General features: G+C 43.0%; 1 protein-coding gene across 1 annotated transcript in view; it reads right to left on the bottom strand.

Moving 5' to 3' along the window:
• col18a1a (collagen type XVIII alpha 1 chain a) overlaps positions 1-17,771 on the bottom strand; it is a 72,134-nt gene extending 54,363 nt beyond the window's left edge. Inside the window, exons 1-2 of the mRNA XM_031585809.2 lie at positions 17,605-17,771; positions 17,446-17,519 (exon numbers count right to left, since the gene is read on the bottom strand). Of these exons, the coding sequence (XP_031441669.1) occupies positions 17,446-17,519; positions 17,605-17,615 (85 nt within the window). The 5' untranslated portion in view covers positions 17,616-17,771. The remainder of the gene's footprint in view (positions 1-17,445; positions 17,520-17,604) is intronic.
• Between the last annotated feature and the right edge of the window lie 1,246 nt (positions 17,772-19,017).

Here is a 19,017-nt window from a genome sequence, read left to right as displayed (position 1 = left end):
AACTTGAAGTGGATGTGCCCATTTACTGGAAAATTTCATGGGTCCCCGTGGAAACAAGTCTAAATAAACACCAGTATCCCACTTGTGTTGTCTTAAAGGGACTTTGATGATGTTTATATGCTGTGAGTGACAATACTGACTGATTATCCTGCATGTTATTTCTTAGAGAATCTTCCTCGTCAAACAGAATTTGTTAAAAGCAAAGGTCAATAACAAATTGCTGTTGGAAAAACAATCCATGTTGGGGATTTAGGGTTGCTTACATATTCCCATAGGAAAATGTTTGTTCTCAAAGATGTATTTTTGATAGCTCAAGAGACCTAGATGTGAATCTGAGAAACAGGAGATTTAAGCCTAAATCGTACACATTGTTGTGTAGGAGAAACTAAGGAAATAATAAGGAATTCACAAGATATGAAGGTACAGGTATGAAATTCACATTTTTTCTTATGGCCATTTGCGACATCATTCACAATAATAACAACTACATGAAAAGTTTATTAAAAGTTGTGAGTTATGGCATTTCTGTCATGGAGTTGTTTACAGACCGAGATGCTAGATAAGACATTGGCTGTGAAAAACAGACTAAATACTGTGACGTTTTTCATTAGACTTGTCTTCGTTGGAGATTCTAGACAATCTGGCAAAGCTTTAGCTGGTTAGTGTTATGGCTTGGATGTCTTGTTAATAAGCAACCTCTGTAAATGCCCATGATGCTATTTAGCACAAGATCAGATGGATTAAATATCATTCTGTAACCCAATAGTGCAGCTAGAGTGGGCAGACTGGCAGACGGAATGCATGGCAGGAATGTGGGAGGGGTAAGGTACACCTGATGGGTCATGGCAGTTCCCTGCTTGAAAGGTCTTTTGTTACACACACACACACACACACACACACACACACACACACACACACACACACACACACACACACACACACACACACACACACACACACACAGACAAATCAACTCCCAAATCTCTCCCCAGCTCAAAGTCCATTCCCCACCTCTACCCATTTTCTCCAAAAACTCCCTCTGTTAATCTCCTCCAAAGGGCCAGCCTCTGCTGAGTTTATTAAGGAATAATTTGTTGCCAGTGTACTTTTCACCTCATTGTGAATTACCAGCGATCTCTAAAACGCCTGGCAGGCAGCCAAACAGCCCATGACTCCTTAGAAGACTCTGCAACCTTTGTGATCCTTAAGCTGTGGACACTGGCTGCCTAGAGAGTGCAGACGGTGTGAGAGAAAGAAAGAGAGAGAGAGAGTGAGAGAAAGAGAGAGAGATTGAGAGAGAGAGAAAGAGAGAGGAGGCAAGCAAGCCTCAGCCTTCCCCCAGGCCATGCATTCTACACAGGACTCAGAGAAAGCTCTACCATTGTTAATACTGCCGGTATATTGTCAAAGAGCACATCAAATCAGATTAGCAAGATGCTCCACAGTAGTTCAGCTTGACAAGAGTGCAAAAACAATACAAAAGCACACAAAGCAGCCCCATTTTTGAGTGAGGTGGAGAGAAGTACCCAGTTTCATCACACCTCCAACAGGTTGCAACCTGTTTTACAATATGGACCTGGAATAGCTGTAGCACAGGTCCTATCTGAAATGTACAGTGGTAGCACTGTGTATGGCTAACAAATCCAACAAAGGGAATAAGCATCGAATCAACCCAATAATTGTTAATTGCAGTTAAATAGCTAGAAACATACAGATTGAGAACTGTACAGAGGTCACTGCTTACATAAACTTCTTGCATAACACAATAGCAGAGCATTACCAAATAACCACATGGTATCTCCATGAAGCCCCATTGCAAATGTAAAGGTGTATATATTAATACATATTTTAATACATAGATATGTTGAGAGATTGATTCTATGTGTTTTCACGGTTTCAATATTTGTCATTGAGAGCAACAATAAAACTTGTTACATGTTTGGCCAGTATGTGTTTCTCATCAAAGCTGACCAGGCAAAATGAGGTTTACTATTCTGTTTATATGCAAAGGCAGAGGGACAAGAAGAAGTTTAAGAACCCACATAAACAACCGAAAATGTCCTTCTGGAATCCAGGCTGCGTGATAGACGAGTTATTGAGAATGTATTCTCCTGAGACCTGGCTTAAAGCTTTGCTCACTGAAAAATAAACCTTTGGACAGATCAGATGGGCTTTTCTGTGCAAAAATGCTGTATTAACAAAACTGTCCCATTGCCAATGATGACATAACTAAAAGCCTTGTTAAATGGAATCCAATCAGTTAAACAACTCTATAGAGTCCATCAGATATCAGTAGCCACACTAACGTTTTTAAAGTACTAATTAGTACAAACATCGGAAAATGTGGGAAAGGATTTTTGGAACAAGAATCACAAACAAATAACATTTACGTTTTATTTGGTTTCAAGGTGGAGTATCATGCTGACTCTGGCTCTGACTCACAACTGCGGTTTCACAATGGCTTCATTAAGTTGGCCAGAGACTGGGCTGGACCATCAAGCTCCATGTTCTGGACCATCAAGCTCTGTGAAAAACTGCCTTGCAGGGGTCTGGAGGGGAAGCAATCCATAAAGTTAGACTCACACTTGACCCCGGGTTCAGGCGGGGACCCCTTCCCCTCTTCTGTTCAAACAGAAACCCACCAGTTCACCAGCGCCAGGAAGCAGGAGAAAGACTGGTTTCATCTTGATGCAATTCAAACACACAGACTTCCAGAAATGGCCATCAAAGACACCCAAGAATGTTACACTGGTGAAAAATAACTTCAGGGCCCTGACAAAAAAACAACTGTGCAGCAGACGTGGGAAGGCAAGCCATCGCATGCAGCTTGCAGCTGCAAGCTTACTGTATTCTGCAACATTAGTTTCCAGTGTGTGATCTGACAGTATTCTGCATTAGTCAACCACATGTCAGTTAAAGTTAAAGTTTTGTGGATATGCTAATACACCTTTTATCTTCAGACACCATCCTAACACACATGAACATAATGAATGTATGTACTATACATTTTGGTACTATGCATCATGTATGTATTAGCTAGCAATTTGACCTCATTTCATATATCAATATCAGAAAGGTCACCACAGCAGTAATATACTGAGGTATATATATAGGACATTTTTTAAATGTCATGAAGTCTCTCAAGACGAACGAATCTGCACTTTTGCGCCAGTGGGGCTCAGCTGACCCTCTAAGTAGACAGCACTGGGAACAGACCCAGCCATTGTCACCTTAGGAGGAGTGTGCTTATTACACCTCTAATCCCTGCCACCTGACAAGGTAAGGCCGCCACACCGTGAAGTCACAGGATTCCATTAGAGGAGAGGAGAAGGGGGCCTGAGGCTTTTTTGAGATGATGTGATGTACATCTGTGAGGTGAACGCTAAGACCAGGCTGGCATTAATAGCCCATGGTGCACTCATAGAAATGACACTCCTTCACCTGGTTAAAGAAGTACCCAACATTTATGAGAAGTCAATCTGGAAAGATTTTAAAAAGACTGAGCCTACATAAAAGTAAATTAAAGACCATGCTCTATGAAGAGCTGGAATTAAAGAGCCTTTGGACACAAAATACTGTATGTCGAACGGGCCTCCAGCATCTGACAGGAGGGAAGTGTTTATTCTGGCAAAGATGTATGAATGGGAGGCAAGAGAGGGGGGCGACTACATAAGAGGGAAGGATCTAAATTGTTACAGCTGGGAAGGGGGCTATCTGAGACTAGAGGCTGCTTACTGAAAGCCTGTCATAGCGCTGGAAAGGCAACAAACACAGTGTCAAAGGTGTCAATAATGAAACGCAGACCCGAGTGACATGATACAGCACAAGGGTTATTGACGACGATGGTTGCATTAGTCTGGTCTAAAAGGCACTTCACATTCCTGCAATCATTCATATCTAATGAAATAGGGGCCCTTACGCACTTTGAAAGACTACTGACAAACCAACCAGGCATTCCACATTCCCAGCATTCCCTTGTCAATCAGTAAGACAGATTGATTTGACTGCATATCACCTCAACTAGCGTCAATGATAAGTCTCATGGTTTTGCAGTGACTGCAAACCATGGCTCAGGGCAATAATTTCTCGGTATGATAAACGGCAAACCCACTAAATACATACTATAAGCTTCTAGCCTGGCCATCTGGCATTCTGGAATGTGTCTATGCTTTAACATCAATATTGTTTTGTACTTATGTCTCCTTTGACAACTATATGCTCTGAAAGGCATCATTTTATTTGGTCTTGAGATGTTGAGTTTTGTCAGAGAGAGTAGATCATTAAACATTCAACGATGCAGAAAGTCTCCCTTGGTCACCAACAGCCAGAATATAATTAGGGTTGCATTCTCCTTGTCTCATTCCATCTCCTGGCCTCACGTGAATGCCTACTGAACAATAAAATGAACAAATTATGAAGACCTCTGATGGCTCCAACACCTTTTGTCTATTGCAGGGAAGATTGTAGATTATATACTGCATTACTGTAAAATGTGTAAATAAAAGCGGTATTAAATGTCTAATAATGTGGTTTCACCACAATATCAAGGCCTTCTTAATTTGAGACCAAATGGCCTAAACACAGCTTGTGAACCACATAGTTTAATGTGAAAAAGGAACATTTTCATGGGGGGATGCTTCATAGAGTATCCCATTGCCAGCCTTAAACCATATGAAATCCTAAACACCACTGACAAAATCCACTACATATTAATTTTGACACTTCTTTGTTGTTTAATTAGAAAGATTAGATTTCAAACACCACTGTCTTTGGTTGTGGTGTTGAGGGGTTTTAGGTTTTCACACACCACCAGACATTTAGGCCTTGCTCGTCTGTAATTATTCAGCTCTTGTAATTACACCCAGATTAGAACCCTTTCCACTTGGGGCTTATCCTGTGTCCCTTTACTTAGAAAAAGAAAAAACGTTCAGACGCTTGACCATTTACAATCCTCAAAAAACTCCCTCTGAAAAAGGATCCCCTTGATGACACTTCTTTGCAATTCCTAGATGTCCTCCACCCCACTGGAGATATGGCACTGCACCTCCACTCATGCGGAGGCACCAAGGAGGTGTAAAATGTCATATCTCAGCTCTCCCACCCCTCCTCACACAACAGTCTCCTTTTACTGCAGCTTGGGGCACCTCAGCAAATACTGACATTTCCACAGTATTTGCACATATAGCAAAAGTACATGCCTATGCAGGTACGGCTCCTTCTCGAAACCTTATGCAAATTCCAGACCCATTGTCAGTAATAGTGTCTATTCACTGCTGACGTGTGAAGGTGCGGTGCACTCCATGTGAAGGGGAACGCAGATTTAACAGAGCAGGGGCTATTAAACACAAATTTAAGAAGTCCATAAGCGCGTGGTTTCAAAGCTGGCATCAAATTCCAGGGCACTGAGAATGCAACAGTCCATTCTTCAGTGTTAATCCCTGTTGCCTGGTTACTGACTGTCAAAGAAATCTTATACTCCAGGATTAGTGGGCAGACGGTGACCTTTTCTCTGATTTCTTTCTGGAAGAACTCCTGACAAGTGAAATATACTTCTGATGACGTGATGACAGAGGAGTGCTGGGTGCAACCTTCAGACAGACAATCTCAAGCAAGTCAAGCCTAACTTGCCTTAAACTGATGCTCTAATCCACTATAATGAGGAAGTAAATGACTGGGGGGGGGGGGGGGGGGGGGGGGGGGGTTCAGGGGGTGGAATGGAGGGATGATCTTTTAGCCTGCAGCAACATCACAGGTCTGAGATCCACCAGGTCCACAGTGGCAAACAAAGAGGCCCTTTCATCACTGAAACAATGCAAGTCCTTCAATTAGCAAGGACCAAACTGAATAGAGTGCCAACCTCATTGTGTAAGGCCAGGACTTAAGCAGAAAAGCCTTGAGACTTCCTGTTTTCTTGATGCAAAAAAACTCAAGTAATAGCATGTTAATCCACAGGTCCTAGTGAAACCAGAGTCTTACAGACCGCGCTGTAAGGAAGATATAAGCTGTACAAAAGTCAGCCCTGCAAGAGCTGTCTTAATACAGGGAAACCGATGATGTAGGTGGATCACACACAGCAGGTTAACTGCACATTTGAGACCACAAAATCCACTGGCTTTGGCAGGCTTGCGTTACCTAAAAATTCATTCACTTTCAAATGAGACAGCAATAGCCCAGTTTAAAAGTGATCTGTACTAAGGCACTTCACTGTATGTGTGTAACAGAAATAAATGCATTTCCAAGTTAGTGTAACAGTAAAAGCATTACAAAAGCATCAACAAATGCTGCAGATAAATAAGAGACATTTCCTGACAAAGATAAATAGTGGCACATAGCACACGACAGACAAGCAGAAGCATTTTTCATCCCAGTGTGAACCCGAGGGTGCTCTAAAATATTGAGGGCAGACAGAGTGTAACCTGGCTGTGTCTGTGTGGGGTTTTGTTTTCTTTCTTTCTTTCTCTTTTTTTATCTAGCCCCTTAACACAAAGAAAAAGGTGAGCCTTGGAGTTTCTCCCAGGTGGCAGAAAATTCCAGCTCGGCCTGGAGAGCAATGCCAAGACGGTGTAATACTATCATGGGCTTTAAAGATGAAAGTGCACGGCTGGCACTCCGGCCTGGCAATGACTCTGAATTCGGAGCCACTGGCAAAGTAAAATCACCATGGAAATACCTCTAGGCAATTTTTCCAAACCCTCATAATTAATAGCCAATAACACTGGGCAAAGTTTTAATGGCCAATGCTGGACACAATGGGACTATGCTTGGTACACATTCCTGAGTGTGTGTATTTGTTTTGAGTAGCTAGGACAAGGTGTCAACATTTTGTTAGTTACAGGAGGAGGTGACGTTAAAGTGGCAATAAAACACAAGCCCTTTGGTCATTCGCTCCAACACAAAGCAGGGAATGGGGAATTCCAGCCATCTCATAAGGAGGCATGCCACTGTGGATCCTGATGATAATGCTGGCATTGCCGTACCAGTGAACAGACCTACAAATCTTTCACTGCACTCTAAAATGTTTTAACAACCCCCCGACAGTTGGTCGAAGTCCCTTCCTTCTCTTTAGCCTGTCTTGGTCCCTGGCACTGTGCCATCTGGCTTGTATTGGCGAGATGAATAGATGGCTTCACTCATTGTCCCCTTCCCAATTCACGAACAAGACATTAGCAGCCTTCGAGCAGGCATTCACCCGGACTCTTTAGCGTTAAGTGGCGAGACTAGCCCCCACAATAAAGGCCCACTGTCTTAAAGCTGAGCCTCCTTCAGGGGCCATTATAGCCCGGTCCTGACAATTGACACACTGTTTTTGTGTGAGAGAAATGCATCCGCCACACCTTTATGTGGAAAACATTTATAAGGACTTTTTAATCCGCCTAAACGCTGTCTGTCTGCAGAGCCTCCCCTCCCTCCCTTTCTGCAGGCCCATCCGCCCCCATGCAGACGTTTTACTGTATCCCATCTGAGGAGCAAGAGAGGAGGCGATGGCAGAGAGGAAACGGACACCCCAAGCACGTCGTGCAGCGGTGTGCTCTCTCTGGCCGCGGAGCCACTGAGCCTGTATACGCTCGAGCTGCACCTTTCAGGGTGCTGCTGAGAGGTTTTCCAATCCATGCATTTCCTGCTGCTAGCTCGAGATACACAAAAAGGTATTGCGATGGCAAACAGAGGTCGCACCTGGTTGCAAAGAACAGGAGGAGCCTGTTGGCCTCAGAGGTAGCTCAAAGCCACCGCCACATTATTCCACTGACAGAGAAAAATCCATGAATGATACCCTCTCCCCTATCGACCACAGCCCCCAATTCTCTGAATCCTCAAGAGGCCTAGCATATGCTAAAGGACTCGGAAAATCCCTTTTTTGTCCTTGAGCCCTCTGCACTTGATGTTAATCTCCCTGACCCGAGGGAAAATGTCCTTCACACCCCCATGGTGTGAGATTTGTGAGGGAGTGAAACAAGAGAGCTGTCTGAGGGGACTCTGTGCTCTCTCTGAGGCAGTCAACCAGCAAGAACTCACTGATCTCTAAGAGAAGGGAAAAAAATCACTAATAACAAGGCCCATTACGAAGAAAATACATCTGCAAATGAGCACAGGCCCTAGGGAAGCGACGTGATGGTGTTCAAACCTGTAGAAGCAAACCTGTAACCTACACTGAACATTCCAGTCTCGTGCGTTCAAAGAAATATCTGCACACATCTGAAGAAATGGGTTTGCAAATTGGACATATCAGATATTGCGGCGTAGATCAGCTTACCGGCCTTTGCCCTCTTACTCTAACATGTATTACAGTGGTGGTCATTCAAATACCATTTTCATTCACAGAGATAAAGAAAATGGTGTCTGTTTCCCGAGGGGCCGTGTCTGGTTTCATCCGACCCTGTGCTTGGGAGCCTGTTACCTGGGACGTGTAAACACTCCTGGAGCTAGAGGGAGGGGAAGAAGTGCTAGGTAAAGGGATCATGTTTCTTCCACAGAGGCCAAGCACCACTTGCGCCTGACAAAATCTGCACCTGGTGGCCATGGAAACTGTCATTCAGCCACATTTCAGGGGAGCTGAAGAGTTTGTCCTTCACGTTGTCAGTTCACAGAGCGACCAGGATCATAAAACCCTCTTGTTTCAAAAACCCGCCAATTTATTACCCTGAGGTCCAGGGCAAACATTTGCTCTGCATTGCTTACCAAATTCCATGAACTCTGAAAACGACTTGAACCTGACCTCAGAGGGATTTTCCAGTGGTTTTGTTTAGGCTCTCTATGGGCTGTCACTGAATAAAATGACTCTGTGAAAATAGTTGTCCATATCCACTTCAGCACTGATCATTTTCCATTTACCAGGTTGGTCTCCACCTATGATATACAGTACAGTGAAATGCTCTATCTATGATATACACTACAGTGAAATGCTCTATCTACCTGTAGCATTACATTAAGTGTGTCAGGTTTCAACACAGCAATGTTTATGAACATATAAAAAAACATTCTAATAAATAATTTATCAGCACCACAGAACTGAAACGACTGACATCCAACATACCTGACAAACAACATAAAGAATATCATTAGGTGTTTGAAAAGAATATAAGAGAAAAACAAACTATTACCACCAATTATCTGTTTTAAGAGCATACGCCGAGAGACTAATTAATTTAATATATAATTTAGAGGTGATAAATCTCACTAATTGGTGTTATATAATATCAGTCTTCGACCACATCTCTAAATCAGGGAGCATGTCACATACTGTTTTACGCAAAACATGAAAAGCACAGCTACAAACCACATGGGTGTTTTCTATACAATAATCCAGTGGCGTGCCTGGCTCTTGACAAAAACACACCTAAAAAACATGCTCTATCAGCCTCCATGGTTCTACAAACAATACACAATGTTTTCACTTTGTAACTGGCAAGGACTCTCGAGAGACTAACACACCTTGTTTGTATACATTTCATGAAAGCTAGCCTTTTGGAGTGTAAACAAGCTGGCTTCTAAAAATGACTCTCAAGAATGAGAAGAAGCTCTTGACATCTTGTCAGCTGAGAGCCTTTTTCTGAGGTGGAAAAGGACCTCCCAAGCTGCCTGAAAACCTCAGAGAGCAACCAGAGAGAAGCGTGGCATCCTGACAAGACTGGGTTTGTCGGATCAAACCGGATGGAAATGTTAATGAAGAGTGGCTTCTGCAGTATGCTGATGTCTGCATGCAAACTTCCTCACCTTGAAACTAAATGACTCTGTTATAAAGTGCAGTGCATGTCAGAGCAGTAGTCTGGAAAGTAAATGTAGCTCTGAAAAAATGAAGTAATGGACAGCAGCCAGACAGGTGTTGTACAACAAAGCCTGCTGCTTTTTTAACCCTCCTTAACTCCTACATGCCCCCTCCCCGCCCCCACTATCACAACCGCCCATGCCAACCCATGTTTGTGACAGCTACAAAAACAAAGGCAATGGCAGTGGCACTGAAGCATGCACAATTCACCATTTTTAACAAGACCTCACAGAACTGCACTACACCACACCTCCCAACACAGCGCGTAAAATGTCTCCTCGGGCTGCGGCGGTTTTCCAGACATTTGTTTTCCCGCAGGAAGGTGCACTTCGAAGACATGCTGGGTGTGGGCAGAGTGCAAAACTAAACCTGTCATTTGCTAAATAACGCTAGCAGAGAAACAGTTGTAGGGATTACAGGAGAAAAAGGGACTAAGTGAGGGTTTCAAACAGGGCAGGAAGGGACTTCTGGGGTGGTGGGGAGAGAGAGAGAGATAGAGAGAGAAAGAGGGAGAGAGGACGCTTAGTCGGCCATTAGCAGTGGAGTGGGGTAGAGTGCACACTGTGCCGGCCACCACAAATCCCCCTTTCATAAGGCCAGTTAGGTAATTATGGTTTTGCTCTGGGGTTTTGGCATCATCCCATTGGTGTTTTTTTGTTAGAGCCTTTGTGGGTGTCCCTGAAAGTGTGTGTGTGTGTGTGTTTGTAGCCTCTTTCATATACGAATCCCATTAATACATCAGGTAAAAACACAGGATAGATAATAAACATTGATTCCCAATCAGTTTTCCATAATGGTAAGTTTTCCATAAAGTCTTGTATTCCCACCTGACTGCATTTAATGGGGTGCTACAGAGCACAAACCTCTGTGAGACGTGTAAAACATGTAAGTTAACCTAGCGATGAAGTAAGCTATCTCTAGCTTAGGGAACCATCTTCTGGCAGTTGCTAGACTGTATTAATATGAACTAATTAGCTGCTAAGATAAACGTATGTAATTCGGGCCCAAGCAGAGAAGCACCTGAGGTTTTCTGCCTAATTTTATCAGTTAAATTGGGGAGACTGTAATGTCAGCTAGATAACTATCATATGCAAATGGAATTCTGCCATTTAAACTGTTAGGTTATTTAAAAGTTTCCTTAGCTAACTAGTTAGCTAGCTTATCAACTAAGCAACCATAGCAACCAGGAAACACTGTTTGCTGCATAGCCTGAAGCAAAGATAAGTCCTCCCTCCCCTCCCCTCCCCTCCCCATTCTTCAACACGTTTATCAAAAGGTTCCAGTTCCCACTAGAACCGTGATAGAAGATTACCATTAATGTTACTAGGACGCCAGAGGATAGATCAACGCTTTAACGTTAGCTCCCATTCCCACACGACACTAACAGTGAACAAGCGATAAATAAATGGCTTTCTGTGTGAGTGGGAATGAGATATCTCTGTGTGTGTGCGTGTGTGTGTGTGTTTGTTGTGTGCATGTGTGTGTGTGACTAAGAGAGTGAATGAAAGAATGGATGAATGACAATAGAGAGATAAACATACAAATAATGTCTGTCATCACAACTCATTGAGCCTGTCATTGTACCACTGACATGAAAAGAACGGTCATAAAATAAGTAAGTTTAACAATTGATGAAGGTCAGATGAACTACCGGACAAAAGGATGACACACATTTGACACTGTCAGTGAACTCACTTATGCCCTCTAGCCCCATGCATTTTATAGACAGCTTTAGGACTTCAGTATTTCAACTAAGTAGATGATGAAATCAAACCATCAAACAGAGGGAGTTCAGAGTGAAATTGCCTGAGCTGCTTTTCAGGCCCTCAGATGCCTTTAGCAGATATTTATGACGCTGGGTGTGTGCCGCAGTCTCGAGTAGTTGGTTACGCTTAACACGCCTGTGATCTCTCTGAGGGTGGTATACCATGAACATGTTCAGGGTTGTAAATTAACAGGTTGTAAAGAGTATCAGGTGTGTAGCCCACCTCTCCCTGCCAGAATCTTAGTTGTCAACCCTTCATTTCCGAAGGCATAACATTCCCTAAACCGCTGTATGGCACATCTGAAAATCGCAATATTGCACTGTAATCAACTACGCTGAGACAACAGGCATAGTGCTTCCTTTTCTCCTAAATAGCCTCTCTGTTGGAAGCAGGTGGAAAAAAATTACAACAAAGCATCAAGACAAACAGATGTTCTCATCGCTGTCACCCTGTGTTTGCCCCGGTAGCTTCTCCTTTACAGTGATACTGTGAGCAGCTCTTATAGCGCGCAGCTCTTTGATCTGGCTCGCTGTTAAACACATATCTTGCGGCCAGCTCCCATTCATACATGCAGTTCCCCGTCATGTGATGTATGTAATTTTAGAGAGTGGACTCGAGTTTCACACCTCTTCCACATCCTGGGCCTCTCTCCTCTAAAATGAAAGCGGTCTTAAATCGGCCGACAGTTATCGTTGGAGCAAAGCCTACAGCACTTCCTCTCGACCCATCGCAACCAGAACCTGGGAGCGCCATAGCGTTTGATCTCAGTCCAAGTCTTCTCCTGACTGACACACAAATGGGTCGCAGGACTTATGTGATGAGTGCGCGGCCGATTGTAGAGATATTCAAGGGGGGTCACAAAGCCACTAGGTCGTTCGGGCCATTTCTGGGTGAAACATTTTCATACACTCCGTCATGCCGGGTCGGAATGAATTAAGGGCTTAAGCCTCTTGATGAAAAGGAACCTAATACATGCTAACCCAAAGCAGGAGAGCAACATTGTGGTTGCGTTACTATGTTGCAAAGGAAATCCGCACGGTGAGGATATTGATACTTCAAACCCGCTCCCTTGACATGATTTGGGCTAGAGCGGCTGGTGTGGGCTGGTGCCACATGGCTATTCAGATGTTTCGAGACAGCAACTATGTGAACAGGAAAGACCCCAGATGGGCCAGATTAAAGCATCAAAGCAGGATATGACAACCACAGCTCTCCTGTAAAAACACAGCCTGGCCCAGCACAGAACTTACTTTTTTCTATTCAGTCTCCACTCAGAGTTGGCTGGAGTTCTGGTCCAATACATCCATGTGGGTGCACCAATTGGAATCGGATATTTATTTTAAAATAAACACTCATGTAAAACAAGCATTTAATTCATCTCCGGAGAAGTGGATGTGGGCACATGGGTGTTTTAATGTTGAAACTCAAAGAAATGAGTTAACAGGTCTGAGTCACTGGTATATGCGATGGTAAGATAAGAAAAGTAAAGTCTTGTGTTCTGGCTTGAATTTGCAGGCAGGGTGAAGGAGGAGGCAGAGAAATGGGCACCCCTTGCAGTTTCCTTGACGACGATGTAAATCCTGAGTAACGGAATATCTGAGCACCAGAGCCAACAATGACAATTACACAATGTCCCCTCATTGACCGCAAGTCTAAACACCATTACAAAGCCACCTCACAGAGAGGATCTAAACAAACACTCTGTCCAAAAAACACAGGTGGATGTACACACACACACACACACACACACACACACACACACACACACACACACACACACACACACACACACACACACACACACACACACACACACATACACACACACATACACACACACAAATAAATACCATACTTTCACTGTGTGTGGTTCATTCAAGATGCACTTGCACATGTGAAATGGGATAAGCACATTTGCCTTGAGGATGACATTCAGAGTCTGCAACAAGCGTGGCAGTTCGAAAAGATGCTGGGCAGCAGGTCTCAGCTAAACACACTTGATGTCCCTGTATCAGCATTCCTCAGCTACTAGAACGGGGGCCCCATTTAAGTCTGCCCGGGCTTTGGGTAAGAAAAAAACGTCAGCCATCAGTGAATCTGTTTATTGACTGGAAAATCTGTGGATTACCATCATCACTAGGAGTGCTGAGGCAGAACAGAGCCTACGCATGACCTGCTCTGTGCTTTCATACATACGGCCACTATCACTGACCTAAAAGATCTCAGAGCAGGGTCAAAGGTTATGCCCAGCCAGGAAACATATATTCCTCTGACTTCTAATTAAAAGCAACAATAGATTACATGCCACTTTTTTTTATCTGCTTTTTTTAAATATGTCTTTCATCTCTGTAGCTGTGCATAAACAAGTTCAGACCGCCTGCATAACTTAAGCAACTGTATTCCTCTTCAAAGCATCAAGTATCAAGTCCCATCAAGTTAAATCCCCACCCTCAAACTTCTTCAGTCGATTATGCTAACAAATGCTGAACAATAAGCCTCACTCTTCTCACTCAATGCAGCATACCAGCTCTAAACGGGCTAATTTAAAGAGTAACATGACAGTACAAATGATGAACAACTCATGAATATGCCTGTTGTAACAGATGGTTGAATAATGTGCAATATATGACATTATCATTATGCAGTGTTTTGGGTCAAATTAAGGTTGAGCTAGGGATAACTGAACAGCTGAAAAAGTTTCCCCTTAAGTTTTTCAGGAGTCAGAACAATCCCTCTTTCAGTCAGGTATATAATTTCAAGTGCCAGAAGTGGAGAGAGTAAATGGTCATTCCCTCTCTCTCACAGGGTGCCTCAGGATTGTGTTGATTATCTACTACACTGAGTGGAATAAACATGATTTATGGTGTGTTTCTGTGGCTTCAAAGAAGAAAACATCTAATATCCAGAGGCCGCTCACCAGAAAATGTCAGAGTTCAGAGGTTCCTAAAGGTTCTCCAAATCACTTGCTGACCGACTCCATCAGGTCATCATTATTATAAATATAAAATTGATTAGTATCACACTGTAGTCTGCTAAGAAAATCTATTGGCATTCCAACGTCATGAACCCTAAGCCTCCAGTCCTTAGTTTTAGAAAATGTCCCCAGAACTTGGCAAAGGGTAATCCCGAGAGAATTTGGCCAACAAAGGGCGAGGTGACCTCTATAGCTTTTGAGTGGAGGCTTGCAAACATGTCCTCTCTTTTTGTTTGGTGAGCTTTGTTAGTTTCAGTACACAAGACTCAGTGGGGCCTTCCTGGCTCCTGGTGCTTTGGCATCCCCACATGACAGGTGGAAGCCCTTGTTTGCACTGATTTTTAATGCAGCATTTTATTTAGTGATTAAATGTGTCGGTAGGGTGTCCCCTTACAGCTGTTGCCCTCCTCTCTGTGCTCCAGGCTTCAGGCTTGGCTACGTGAAGAGGGGGGGTGGGGGGGGCTGATTGCATGACAAAAGGGAATCCTCCCTTAAGGCAAGTGAAGAGAATGGCTCTTTACACCCCAGTGACTTCAACTCCGTATCAGCTCCACATGCTACCAAAACACTGAAACTGCAGATTTGTCCTTTAATGTTATCATTACTAAGGCATTGCATATTAATTATGCAAAGAGTAATCACAATAACGTGAATTTCAACTTGAATTTCAACCGAGACGGTACATGAAAGTCCGCTGATCTCGATATGAAGTTGATGTTTGATTACGTGAGGGCAACGGGTGCATGCATGACCACATCAACAGGTGAAAGTGCCCAAACTCACACAGCTCCGAGTCACATCTAACACGCCTGCAACACGCTAAAAAAACATTGGCCTTTTCATGTCAAACCACACCCAGGACACTTGACACTTCCTCTTTCATGCCTGTAACTGGGAGTATCTCTTACAGTGTCATTGTGGATCAAGTCTTCACTGCATCTGTGCTCATTGACCAGGGTCCCTATAGATTAAGTTGTCCCCGAAGCACCAAATCTGATAGCCTTAAATTGAGCCAGGTGAAGAAAAGTGTAGTGTTCTTCTGACAGGGACAGATCAATACATTCCGAGACCTCACTATAATCTAGATCAGTTATGTCATTGACAGGTGGATGATGATAACCACAGTGAGCAACATCAATCAAATATTTATGGAAGCGTTCTCAGTTTCTCTTCTATGTGACATCTGTACAACCAACAGGCAGTCGTTTGGCTAAATTAAGTGCAGGGCTGTAGTGAGGTTTATGGGTAAATAATCTACATCAGAAGAGATGTGCGCTCCTCTGAAGTTCACTTCCTGCGATACCGTGTAAAAAGACTCACACTTCCAGACTCGCCCTAAAAAGAGGGACAGACGTTGAACAAACATGGGAAGAATGTGGGTTTAAAAGGTAGACTTTAGACTTGAAAGTGACCTAATTGGAAATAATCCAGCTACAAGAATATGCAGCATGATGGAACATGGAAATTAGCGCCATAAAGGCTAAATACCATTTTTTTGATAAGCAGTTATTTACTTTGGTGCAACCAGAGTGGTTGATCAGTTATTAAGAGTTGATAGTGTTGTGGCATACTGTTGGAGGGGAGGAATTGGACTAACCCTCTTGAATCACAGCAGTGCCACATTCATTGGGTTTAATGATTTCTGAAAAGCTCTTTATTGTCTGGCTGTGAAGGGCTTATCTGAAGGGCAATAGACACATTCTTTAGACACAGTTTCTGTGTTTCAAAAAATCTTGCCCTGAAGTGTTTTTTATTACTTACAGTTTATATATCTGTCAAAAGCTCACATTTATGGATGTTTCCCCTACTCAATATCTAAACCCTCATTTCAACATTTAATGGGCAAATTCATTCTAGATTGTTCTAATTTACAAAGGAGGTCTTTTCAGCAGGAACTGACAACTGCCAGCAAGCCACTAAAACTAAACTGGATAGACCAAAGCCCTGTCTCCACAAAAATATAACTTACAGCAAAGGCATCAGCGTATTTGTTCAAGCCCTCCTTTCACATTGTAGTGTTAAGATGATAGATCATTTGCAATGAAGTATATCCTATTACCACAAGGTTTAGGGGAAACTATTAGAGTGCAGATAGCACCAGGGCACAAGCGCCAATGATCACTTCCCACAAGATCCTCTCAGATAATCTTCATCGGTGGACAGTGATGATGGGAAAGAGAAGAAAAGGCTAATTATGTCCCATTAACCACGTAATACTTGTATTTACCATCTGGGAATATCCTGCAGGTGATTGTGTCTGAGGGGCCACGTAAAATATAACAGATATAACTCGTTAATAAAACCTCTGCCTTGACGTTTTGCTTTCTAATGACCTCAAGGCAAGAGGGCATGCATGAACACAAATCTACTGTCATTCCGCTCCGAAACCCACATCCGCTCGCTTCTGCTATACCTCGTCCATCACCTGCTGCAGGCTACCTCAATTAGTCTTTTCATTTAAAAGGGTACGCTTGCAAAACTCAGTACGCGTCTGATCAAACAGTGTAGATGTGTCTGAAGCAGTAATGAAACAGTTTAAACTCTCCATCAAAAGGCATATGTCGTAGCCTATATACTATGCAACTCATGTTTAACTTTCAACGTGTGTATGTTGATACTATCAATCTGAGCCCACACCGAGTCTACGTGATAATGATATCAACAGATGCGAGAGTGCATCTGGTGCAATTGTGTACTTCACTACAATAGGCTACCGCAGTGAGAAACTTTGCTATCAGGATTACAATTGTAAAATGTCTAGGTCCTTTTCCTCTGAACTAACCGACGTTACCATGGACAGCAATGTTCTGCTAAAACATAACAATCACGTTAACTCTTCCATTTTTAAGACCTCAGCACAATACGATGGAAAAAAGAGGGAAACAGGTGAAGAATCCCCTCTCCCAATAAAGTACCCCTCTTCACTGCAGGTTAGGTCTTACCTTTCCATTGCGATGCTGTCGGCGGCAACGCTATCAAGAGGCAGATAACTATTGGTCCCAACCACGAATAACACCTGCAGACAAAAAAGGTACGTTACATGTTAGAACTATTTCGCGTGTAACGTAACTTCTGCAAAAAATGGTTACACTAACAAATACCTTTTACTCATCTCAGAAACAACTGTGACGCGGTGAAAAAGACTACATGGGCTTTGGTGGAAATGAAGATGAAAGTTTGCACCCTTCCCCGAGTTGTACTGAGTCCCGAGACCGGTTACTTTGAACAGCTGATGTGAATGGGCTCTCAAACTCTTAGCGGATGAGAGGGGAGAAAAGGGGTGCACGAGGTCTGCCGAATATGCCGCTGGGTCCTAAAGCGTCCTCCCACACCTGATGAACTGACGTGGGTTTTCTTTTTTTTGTAGCGACTAAATTTAGAAATAAAGAATCAATACATTGATAGATTTGATAACATTCTGCAATAAAGTAAAATAATAATCTTTAGCCTAAGTGTTTTAACAAGCGGATTACTTTAATAGATATAGAGGCTTTTTACTGAGGAAGTGTTGCAATGTTGTGATCTACACTAGGGTACCTGTCTCAGTGACTTTATTTTCAATTTGAAGACCAGCAACATATCCTCATTGATTACATGAAACCAGTTTAAACGAAACAGCTGGTGGTTGTTTCAAGTTTCTAGGGACATAATAATAATAATAATAATAATAATAATAATAATAAGGATGATGATGATGATGATGATGAAATGATGGCAGTGAGAGTGTGTAACTCAATGTTCATTATGGATGCTGATAAAATATGGCAGGACCAACTAACAATTTCATCAGATGGTATTATTTGTTAATTTATTTATTCATTTATTCATTTATAAGCGACCACTCAGGAGGTAAATGGGATGTCTACACTGAGCAGAGACCACAGTTTACAGAAAACGTCATTACTTCATTCGTTCTTTTCAACTGCAATCTGTGAAGAAGTTTTGCAACTTCAGAACTATGCATTTTTGTGGTTAGACAACAATTCTGTATTTAAACCACTTTGCCACAGTGTCAATGCACAGAGGTGATACAGCTAACCTCCTGCCACTTGCAGGTACGGTAGACATTTCTGCACATACCCTCTGTGACCACGCAAAGCAAAGTAAAACATTCTCCACACCTGGTGAAATGTAAGAGCAAATGATGGCCTATAAAAAAATATATATCTGATTCTGATAACCATTGCATTTATCTTACCACTGAAGTGGATCAGAGAGCAAGTGTTTGCTGTATGGGCCTCGCCCTGAGCCAAGGAGCATGCACTGAGAAGCACACTCAGCCTTGACTCTGAAACTGAGGAGGGGGTGTCTCTCAGGAAGAGCTTCAGACAGCGGGTGTAGGGACCTCTTCAAAGTACCTCTGCTGTACAACAGGGCTGGAGACTATTCCAGATGCAGTCACAGCCAGCCCCGTCACCCACCCAGTCATTTCCAGCATTCCTTTTAGGTGTAACCTCTCACTGATCACACAACAGGGGTGTGGGGTGGTGGTGGTGGAAGTCGAGAGAGGGAGA

This window comes from Clupea harengus, chromosome 2 (assembly GCF_900700415.2).
Source record: "Clupea harengus chromosome 2, Ch_v2.0.2, whole genome shotgun sequence".
NCBI classification, from domain to species: domain Eukaryota; kingdom Metazoa; phylum Chordata; class Actinopteri; order Clupeiformes; family Clupeidae; genus Clupea; species Clupea harengus.
Note: the sequence above shows the minus strand (reverse complement) of the source record. Positions and strands in the feature narration are given on the sequence as shown.